Source organism: Rhamphochromis sp. 'chilingali', assembly GCF_963969265.1.
Source record: "Rhamphochromis sp. 'chilingali' genome assembly, chromosome: 19".
In the NCBI taxonomy this organism is placed as follows: domain Eukaryota; kingdom Metazoa; phylum Chordata; class Actinopteri; order Cichliformes; family Cichlidae; genus Rhamphochromis; species Rhamphochromis sp. 'chilingali'.
Window position 1 is genome coordinate 4,401,795 of NC_137946.1, and position 11,370 is coordinate 4,413,164.

At 37.4% G+C, this 11,370-nt stretch overlaps 1 protein-coding gene across 2 annotated transcripts in view; it reads left to right on the plus strand.

Annotated features, from left to right (window-relative positions):
• Window positions 1–10,991, plus strand: part of igsf9bb (immunoglobulin superfamily, member 9Bb) — a 154,860-nt gene extending 143,869 nt beyond the window's left edge. For both annotated transcript variants that reach the window (XM_080866694.1, XM_080866695.1), the window contains exons 19-20: window positions 1,150–1,277; window positions 2,516–10,991. In XM_080866694.1, the coding sequence (XP_080722820.1) occupies window positions 1,150–1,277; window positions 2,516–2,730 (343 nt within the window). In that variant the 3' untranslated portion in view covers window positions 2,731–10,991. The remainder of the gene's footprint in view (window positions 1–1,149; window positions 1,278–2,515) is intronic.
• Window positions 10,992–11,370: the final 379 nt, after the last annotated feature.

The following is an 11,370-nucleotide window of genomic DNA, read 5'->3' on the forward strand; positions in this document are numbered from 1 at the left end:
GGGGCAACCAGGGAGGGTTGAGGTTCCCCTTAATCTTTGAGTTACCTGCCCAATGAAGTGCTTTTGAATGTATTCCCCTTTAAAGTCGTGTTCCATGTGCAAACTGCCATGCATGCTATCGCTAAATATTGCTCTTCCGTTTCAAAACAGAAACAATTATATGGATAAATTCTTGTTACATTTGTTGTCCTGGTGCTTCGCTTTTCTTTGGCTTATTTTTCATTATGTGACTGTTCCCAAGTAGTCATTTTCCCCTCCCGCCATCTCTCCCCCTGTCAGCATGGTGAAGCCCATTGTAGACAGTATCCATGTCTATGAACACATATTGATGATGCTTTGTTGCTCAGCTGTGATTCTTCCCCTCTACTAACAGCATTCGGTTTCTCTCTGCAGCCACGGCGGGAAGATGGCCTCTCTGTAAAGCATATTGTTTTCTGTGCCTTGAGAGAATTAAGCGCGTGCTTGTGGCAGAAATCTGGGGGCTGCCTTGTCACATGTGCCTCTGTGAATGGGAGGGAAGTGATGAACAGCTGCGAAAAATGTACTTCACGCCAAGGAAACATTTGTATCTGTTATTTTCAGAGAGAAATGCCTTACTAATTAGAGTAAACATTCAAATCTGCAGACTTATGAATTGGAAAGAGCATTTAGTAATCTTCATTTTGGAAACAGTTCCTCTGAAACCAACAGTGCAAGTCTTTTTAAGTGGAACTTTTCTCACTGACCTAATCTAGCCAATGGGATCAATAGATAGCTTCAGGAGTTGTGAAATACTCTGTTTTTCTTTGGATGAAAATTGTTTGGATCAATTTGAGCAAAATATCTTCAATGCCCCAGAAATTTCAAGGTGCATAATACTTAATGAAATCTGGATTTTATTTAGTGAAAAAATTTCATAGTAAATCCAGATGATGTATAAGGTTATAGTAGTCATAATCACATGGTTTTCTTATTGCAAAGCTTGGGTAAGCCTCAATAGGTGTCTCACATTGATCCTTTGGCAATGTGCTGCACCTCTTGCTTAGCACGAGCAGTGCTGTTCTGAGATTGTGTGGGTTGTGTTGCGCTCCGTAGTGCAGAAATACAGTTCACTGACCACGTTTAGCCTGGAGTTACCCCTTTTTTCCTCTTTCTCTCTTCTTTATTCAGAAAACGTCGAGGTGCGCAGAGTGCCCTTTCAGGGTCTGAGAGGATCGATGCACTGAGATACCAACGTATTAAAAAGGCCAAGAAGATGACTATGAACAACAATAACTCCAAGACCAGAAAGAAAGCAGGTGTGAACCACCATTAAATATTTGTTCTCATTTTCTCCACTGTTGAGGTCTCTATAGTGAAATGACCTGCTGCCATTTTCAGAAGATTGTCAAGCATGGCATTTTGAAGCTCATCACCAGCTGGCATTTGGTCAGGAGCCTTTCCTGTCACATTCCAGCATCATTTTAATGTGCAGGGCAGTGCGTTAGAATACCACCTTAAAGGAGAAAGTGTAACACCCCCCCTCCAAAAATCATGAAACATTACCCCAGACAACACAAGGTCCTTAAAAATGAATTTTCTTCTTAAACTAAACTTGTAGACTTTTGACAAATGGAGGTGTTGGGAGTGTTTCCGAGTCCAAACACTCCCAAAAGCAAACAGTGAGGCATCACTGAAAACAAATTACATCCTGTTCCGTCAGATGTTGCAATCAAGATCTGCTTTTTATGAAAAGTGGGACTCAAGTGGTTGAGAAGTATGCTAGCTTATTGCTTGACCACTCGAGTTCCCTAAAAATTCAAATATTTTAACAAAAACAGAGTACAGCACAGTAATAGAGTTGAATGTTGAAGATGAAAATATATGCACCAAAAAGCCAACTGACATATCATAATTTACATTATATGGAAAAGAGTACTGGGACACCCACACATTAAACATGAGAGCTCTTTGCTTCTAGAAACTGCTGCAGTTTTTGTGCTGATGTTAATGCCAGAGGTTTGGAGTTACTGCACAGCAGAGAGTTGGTGACGTTTATGCAACAAGCTCAAAGTGTCATCTTAGGGAGCATTCTCATTGCTAGAGCCTCCTTAGCTTAGAATAGTGTAAGTCCAAACAGCATAGCATAAAATGCTTACACTGTAATAAAAAAAGGCAGGCTTTTGACCGTGTTATATGATCTGACTTAGCAGCACTTATGGCCTGGCATACATTGTGCATGAACTTACAGGTTGTATATGGAGATATATTTTAGTTTTTAATGTTTAGTTTAAATGAGGTATAACAGATGCAGGTATAGTGGATTTTGTCGTCATTGTAAAAGTAAAAATCACTGTTTCCAGTTATTAAAATTAACTGACTGCCTGCTGGCTCAAGATTCATACTATATTACAGAAAAACTGGACTTGTGGGTGCTTCATGGAGTTGATCTACTCCTGCCCAGAAGCAAAGCATCATTTCAGGGAAAGTGTCGGAACAGCATTTCCACCTTGAGTTCTGGTGGCTATGACCTGGCTGTTCGTCTCTTTGCCTCCAGGTGTCTCCACCTCTCAGACCCAGCAGGCCTACACCTCTCAGGTACTCCAGCCCGAAGAAGCTCTCTACCTCCGCAAAAAGAAGAAACGGCCCATTCTCCATGACCCATATATTCGCTTTTCTGCTCTGCTTTACCGTCGTCCAATTCGGGAGGACCAGAAAGCTATTTTGGCTAGCATGGACAACACAGACCTAGACCATGCCACCCTCCTCTGAAAGTCACAGCTGTGCAATACAGCTCCCCTTTCCAAAATGACACTGCACTAGCTACGTCTCAGCTGAAAGAAAAAAGAATACTTTCACTAGAATTGTCGCAGTTTATTACCTACAAAGGGGAGTGGCACAAAATTTCAGCATTCAGATTTGGTTTATTCCACAGCTGCACCCCTTGGTCAGTTTAGTTTGCATTAGTAAGCATTCTGCTGTGTTCATGAATTAACCTTGACAAGTCTCAATTTCTTCAAAAAAAAGCAGATTAAGAGAATTATTATCAGAAGCCACACATATGTTTTTGTTTAAAAAAAAATCAGATTAATGCCATCTTTGATTGGAATTGTGGTTTTGAGGCATTTCCTCCCCCAAATTTTGGATTATTTGACGTCCTGCTTTGGAGACCCAAAGGCACAGCAATCTTCTGTTCTTACATCAAGTAGTATTCCATTTAAAAAAATGTTTAGAGCTCTAAAGATTTAAGTGATAACTGACACATTTGTCCAAAATTTTACTCCAGTGCAAAATCATTAACTAGAATAAATACAGCCAACCATTTTGCTGATTTTCGTAACGACTATTTTCCTACTCCAGTCTTCATATTCTTAATTTTAACATTCCCTCCAGCCTCGGGTCCTGTTTCTTGTGCTGAGCTAATCCTCTCTCCCCATCCTGCGGGTCTCCGTTTACAGCACCTTCTATAAGAACCTCTCTCCGCCAGCAGCATCTCTTATCTGCCGAGAAACTCGCCTCACAAATATGGGTGTTCTCACTTCCTACCAAGTATACCTCAGAGCACAGGACACGAGACCACACAACCACCTGGATCAGCCAGGACAACAAACTAGCCTTTTTACTCATCTTTTCATTATTGTTGCTTTTTTTATGTACCTGTTTTTATATTTGTTTCCAACTGTGCAAACACTGAACACATAGTTTTATCTGTTCAAGAAAGATTCACATCTTTACTCATCAGCTTTTTTCTGCTCTGTGCTGAATGAGCAGGAAAAGGGCTTGTGGTAAAAGGAAACAGAAACATTACCTTTAGCTTTACTGTACTCGGCCTAATCTTCACTCTGTGTAGTTTTTCACTGACAGATGGGAACCAAACAGGTCTCGTCTTCATTCCACATAATATTACAAAAAATCTGGCACCCTCAAATGTGGCTTTTTAATGACAAAAAATATTGTGATTTCTATTTAGTTTTTTATGAAGTTATACAGTTGCTCCAATTATTTTTAATTTTAATTTTAATTCCAGCTTTTTACATCTCAGAACGGTTTGCACTGGAGCAAAATCTTGTCCACGTCCTGTCTCTTCCTTTACATTTCACTTCTTCTACTTTAGTTAGCATAGAGGGCTGCAAATCCACTTCTGAAATTTATGCCAAAACAATTCAGTGAACAGAAAGAAACAACTTTAGGGATTTTGTGCCATTTCAGATACATATATATATATATATATATATGTATCATTTACGTGTATGTATATATATACATACACGTGTGTGTGTGTGTGTGTGTGTGTGTGTGTGTGTGTATACTTACAATTTTGCTTCATATTTATTTAGGAGGGCATAAAACACTGGCTTTATTTGGCCTTAATCTTTGCCTGTTTCATTTGTGTCAAACTTTATTTAATGTTTGTTTTTTATTTGTGTTTTTTATATCTGCTTCTTTTGTCCGGTTTCTATTTATGTGCTTGTCATTTGTTGAGACTCCATCTATGCTCCAAGAAAACGCTGTGTGGCACTGAAGGTCACACACAGTGAGCCGAATGTTTTTGCTGTATTTTCACAGATTGGTTCAAATATTGATTCCACAGATTGAGAAGTGTGTTTGACATGTGATGGATTTGCTGGATGCTACGCAGCTACACGGTTCATTTTTTTAATGATTGGATGAGTAACAAAAGTGCCATAACATCAGAAACTCAGCTATATTACACAGTACACATGCTGCTTCTTGTTAAATGGTAAATGGCCTGCATTTGTATAGCGCTTTTCTAGTCCATAGGACCCCAAAGCGCTTTACACTACATTCAGTCATTCACCCATTCACACACACTGGCAATGGCAAGCTACATTGTAGCCACAGGTGCCCTGGGGCGCACTGACAGAGGCGAGGCTGCCGGACACAGGCGCCACCAGGCCCTCTGACCACCACCAGTAGGCAAACACGGGGTTAGTATCTTGCCCAAGGATATTTGACATGCAGCCAGGATGCAGCCTGGGATCGAACCACCGACCTTCTGATTAGTGGCTGACCTGCTCTGCCACCTGAGCTACAGCCACCCTTGTTACATTATGGAATCCGCAGATGAGGGGTGTGTACGTTAAAACAACAACAAAAAAATCCAATCAAGCTTTTGTCGTGTGTGGATTTTTATCAATAGAAGGTGTATTCACTTGTAGGTGTCATGGTGACATGTTGCAATATGAGAACAATGGAGGTTGATTAATATGACAGTGGTGATGTGCATCTTAATCTATTTATTTCTTTATTTCTTGTGATTTTGAGCTGCTAATCCCAGCAGTCTTCTAAAATCAGACATTTTTTCAGTGACTACATTTACTTGCTTGTATAAGATATTTCCACAATAAATGCTTTCATAAAGAGCAATTTTAGATAGGCCTTCTGTAATGCAGGAGCAATTCTGGAATAGATGTGATTCTTTTTTTCATTTAGATCTATGTAATAAAACGGCTGCTGTAACTAAATCTTCTGAGTGCGTTTGTAATACATGAATAAACAAGCTAAAAGAAAAGAAAACATATAACAGAAGAGTCCTGACTTGACAGACGTTATACAAAAAAGAAAAAAGTAGAGAAGCTCCAGATAATGCACTTATTGTGGAAATAACTATGTTAATTCATACAACTTTAACCACATTTTCCACTTCCAAAGCCCAATAATAAGAGTTTTAGTCAGAATAACTTGGCTTCACACCTCCTATAGAAATTACTGGTAACATTTTGTTAACAAGACCCACTCCAATCTGTAAATTCTGTGCTGCGTTTAGGGACAAGGTCAACAAAAGTGGAAATCCTGAATGTTGTTTTTTATATTCTTTATAAAGTACAAAGGGGGCCCACACACAGGGACTCATCTGCATGTCACATATTCTTTTTGTCGCTGGTAGTAAGTTGCCAGCGGTCATTCCAGACTTAGGTAGTAACCTTCTAATGAGTTTAGCATGCCTTCAGTCGATCACTGGTATCCTCCACACTCATTGGCAGATGCTTCAGTGTCTCATCTTGAAGCTGCAAAATGTTTAACGTGGGTCCCGCCCACTTCATGTCTTGCTGAATGTTACTGGTTTTCTGTGGTGACTGGTTGCCACATCGTTGCTAGTTGCTACACGTCTGGATGCCCCTTAAGGCACGATCTTAAGGCTAAATAGCTATCTCCTCATATCTCCTCAGAGGTGATGTAGTAGTGATGGCAAACAGAAGTTCGTGAGATGCTGGGGAAACCATGAGTGATGCATCCATAAATGACTGCAAATACCACTTCCATTTCCAAAATGTGAGCAGGCTTTTGGTGCGAGTGGTGATTGGTTTCAGAATCCTGTTGAAAGAAGAACAGGGAAGTCTTCTTCCATGAAGCCCCTGTCTGAGGCATCGCAAGATTTGAAAAGCTGTATTTTGACAACAATTCAAAGGTTTAATTTGCTTTGTGCCTGTTAAATACACCACAGTTTATTTCATTTCAGCAGACCTTGGTGTGTGTGTGTGTGTCTCTCGGTGAGGGGAGGAAATATGGTGCTGTGGCAGTTTGTAGGCTGAAACAGAGAGGACTGAAACTGATTGCATGTAACACAGTGGATGAAGACCCAAGATGAATGCATAAAAAATAGCTATAATATCCTCAAAATTTGATATAGATTATTACAATTATATTTACAGTTCTAAGAAGAAACAAATGAATTAGGAGTAAAATAAATTTGTGATTGACTAAAATTGGCTTTTAAAATAATGGAATAGATTTTAGAATAGTCTTGCAGCTTCCTTTAAAGAGTTTATATCAAGGATTTAAAGGCACTTAATTTATCCAACAGGGGGCATCCTGCAACTTTCCTGTTTGCTTCACAACTTTGAAATGTCACAAATAATAAGTTAACAACCAGCTGATCCGAGCAAAGTCGGACAGAGCGTAAATCTGTAATCTGTGACTTATTGTGACTGTATAACAGATTATTTGTAATCTGTCATATTATCTCAGTAAGGACTCATAATTAACTACATATGACAAATGTTTGGAAAATCTGTTTACATTTCATATGTCTGAAAAAAGAAAACAGTCGGCTGATTTATTGAAATTTTAAAACACTTTTAAACAAATATCAATAACTGCCTTAAAAATCCTATATCAGTCGGGCTCTAGTTTAAATGCTTTTTAAGTTAAGCATTATTAATTAATGATCATTAATTAGTTAACTAATGCTATTAGGAGAATGTGAATTAACAGCCACTTTGACTTTATTTATAAAATGTTTATCTACAGTGTTTAATTTGCTGAAGTTAAACTAGGGATGGACTGTACTGGGCAATACCAGTTTGTAACCTGTATTTAAGCAGGCAACTGCTTAAAAATACCTTCAGAATAGAATAGAATAGAATAGCCCTTTATTGTTATTAGTATTAGTGACAGAGACCTCCAGAAGGAAAACCTCTTGAAGAACTGCAGATAGGACTAAAATGAAATATCAGGGTTTAAAAGATCAGCAGCATACATCCATAAACATTTCAGCATACTGTCCCCTAGGAGTCAAATATTTAATTAGATTCTGCAGAGGGTAATTTTAAAAAAGCACCTTTAAAACAAAACTGAGTTAATGTGATTGCTATCTTGTAATGTACATACTATACTGACATGTACCAGTATACTTAAATCTCTTAATGAATTATTTCTAAAATACATATATCTGAAAGCTCACTTTGCTAATTAACTAAATAGTCAACATATTGTTCTATGTTGTATTTATTTCACATCTGAAAAGAATTTTAAGTGAGCTAATGTATACAGAGGTTTCTATATTGAAATTAATTAGTCTATATATTGTAAAATGTAAAACCAGAAATTGCATATTTTAGTAATATTTGTCGATATGCATGCATGAATGAGAGCAATTTATATGTTTTCCCAATTTATGTCCATATGGAAATACACTTTAAGTAGATATAGCCAGTGTATATTTTTCAGTTTGAGAGTCAAGTCTCCCAAAGCACACACAGCAGGGTCTACTCAGTCCTCTGTATCACTTCTATAGTGGCCTGAGAACTTGATGAATATCGAGCTCATATTTCACTGACTTTGCATCTCATCCCCTACCAGTCAACCAGATTTCCACCCAGAACTTGTGTTGGAACAATGACAGCTACTTATTCAGCATGGGCAGGTTTAATACAGACTCACAGCTCTGACATCGCTGTTGTCTCAGACTTAGAATTACATCCCACTTTTCATCCACTGATTGCATGTAGAACACGCATTTGTGTTGAGTGCATTTTTGGTTTTTGTCTTGAATAACACTCTTTCCAGACTTATTTGAATGTATCTGGTATCAGTAGGGAATGGCATAGTGGTGCAGCAGTTAGCAGTGTCACCTCAAAGAATCTAGTCTTGTGTTTGAATCCACCCTGGGGCCTTTCTGTGCAGAGGTTGGTTGTATGGTGTCTCCATGGGTTCTCTCTGTCTGTGTTAGACCTGTGACAGATTAGCAACCTGTCATTGGTGTGGTTGACATACTATACTGACATGTATACTCAGCTGTAACAGGTGCAACAGGCTGCCTGTTCAAATACATGTAGATAAAGTCACAAGAACAGCTCTTTAGCTTAGCAACTGTAGTTGTACAACTGTGTGACTTTGCATCGTTTGATCACCAAAGGTTTTAATTAGACTTAGGTGAGTGAGGATAGCTGAGAAATCTTAAAATGACCGAGGGAAAGGTCATCTATCTTGACAAAAAATTACTGTTAGCCTCTTAACTTGTCCATGTAAATAGTGTGTATTGGCAGATATAGTCTGCATGGTATAAATGATTGAGTGATGCTGACAAAAACTGGGATTTGCAACAGTGGTCTTGGTTTTAAGATAGAAGCCACAATTAAAATCTTTAGCTGAACAATCAAAATCAAACTAACTGTAAAAAGCTGTTTACTTACTTTGGTGAATAATGCAACTCAGAGAGTGCAGCAGGCAAAAACATGTGCTGTGGGTTTGAGTAGTCAAGAGGATTTAAGACTTCAGAATTGTTTCTAGATGTCCTGCTAATTAGGACAGGTAGATGTACTACCTCGGTATGTCTTTGTAAGTGTGTGTTAGGCCATGTTACCTACATGTTACTAAGTCATGTTAGCTCTGTGGAGGTATATATTAAAAAAATCTGTATTTTTGCACATGGCCATCCCTACAGTTGTAATACACCGTTTCTCCATGACAAGCTGGAAGATTAAAACCTGCAACCACAATGTCAGAGCCAATATTATCATAGTTAACTAGATGTTAACAGTTAACCCTCTGCCTTTAAACACACTAGCTAGTTCGCAGCTTTGCTAACATAGATAAATCTACAATTATTACAAAGTAATTGTAAAAACTCTAGACATCAGAGATTAGCCAATATTACTTATCAATCCAACAGCAAGAAGGCGAGCTAAGTATCTGCCTGCAACCTTTCAGACTTTCCAACATTTATTATTTTTCAGTCTCTTACTCTCTCTCTTTTCCCTTCTATAAATGTCATGTTCTTTCACATTGCTGCTGCCATTGTTTCCATATTGAGAATACAAAGGTAGTTTTGTCCTCTAGCTAGGTGAAGACCCATTGGTGGTAGTGTGTTACATTATGTTATAAAGCATTACGCGACTTTCCCAGGACAGTTATGAGAGTCTGAAGCAGTTATTTTAAGGTGCAAAAGTTGCCTGACTGTTGCATCCAGAATACATATATGCAGAAATAAATATTTTAAAGAGAAAAATACTCATAGTTTGGCAATGAAAAAAGACATTACCAAATGTGCTATTACATTTTGTAATGTAAGAAAGATTGGTAGTGTATTTTTGCACTGAATGTGGCAGTAACATCTCTCAAAAATGAGATGAAATTTGATTAACAAAATAAATTCAAAATATCAATTTGTCTTATATTAGAGATATTCCATGTATTTTATATTTTTTTATTATTTACATCATTTTCTTTTCTCTGTGTAGATCACAAACTGTACTTTGGACACACACACACACACACACACACACACACACACACACACACACACACACACACACACACACACACACACACACACACAAACCCATGCTTGATTAGTGTGTCTTTGTGAAATCATGTATTACTCAGCTCACTATACTGCTCTACATTTTGAGCCAAATATGATGATTTGCAGTTGATGGTACTGAAGCAGGAATTTCACATTTTTTAAAATCACGCATTCAAAGACACTTTTTGAGGAAAATCTCAGTACTGTATCACTCAGTCCCTGAACTGAGGAGCACCTCTTTCAGTGACCAGTCATCATATTGTTGAAGATGTTCACATTTTTAAATGCTAAAGAGGATTTTACCCCATGTGCTAAATGAGAAAGAATACCTGGTGCTAATACATGCTGCACATGTTAAAGGAAAAATGTTTGTTTACTTACAAAATAGATTTAGTTGCTAAATGCAACCAGACTCATCTTTTTCCTCATTTTCATTATTTTTTATGAGCTCAAATTTTCAGTTTATATGTAAACACTGGCATCAGTCATTGTCAGTCATTATCACAGAGGTTGCTTTGATATTGCTTTAACATCATAGCTGTGAACTGCAAACTGTTACAGTGATGAAATCCATCATACATCACTACCCTGAAAAAACAGCTCACGTCTCTGCAAAGTCTTTTTAAACATTCATTATGGGGACTACAAGCCCATAAATAAATAACATAGTCATATTTGTTAAACACTTTTGAGTACAGTTTGTTGTTGAAAAAAAGGCATCCTTTGATTGAAGAAAGGATGTACAGTAATAATAGACATGCAAACAAAAGCTACTTAAAAGCCAGCAGCAGACAGCTGCAAGTAATACATATGCAGACGTATTACTTCAGCCTGGAGTAATGTATGAAACTACATTACAAACTAAAGTGCAGAAAACAGATCACAGTTTAAGAAAAAAGTTTGTTACTACCATGTAAATAATAACTGAAATTAACATCCGTTGTCTCACGCCCTCTCAACATTATATATATATATATATATATATATATATATATATATATATATATATATATATATATATATATATATATATATATGCACATACATCATTGTTGTGTGTGTGTGTGCGTGTAGAAGAAACTACAATGCACATCGACTATATTGGCTGGGTGCGAACTGTAGTAGGGTATGCTTAGTGACACATTATAACATGATGTAACAGTGTCCATAACATACGTGAGTGATGGAAATGTTCTAAATCCTAGAAATTAGTTTAATAATAAAATAATATAGAGACAGATTATATATATATATATACACACATATATATATATATATATAACACACGACTATCTATATTTGGGGACAGTACTTGTTTTCAAGAATGTACAAGTCTATATTCTATTCTATTATTTTTATATCCA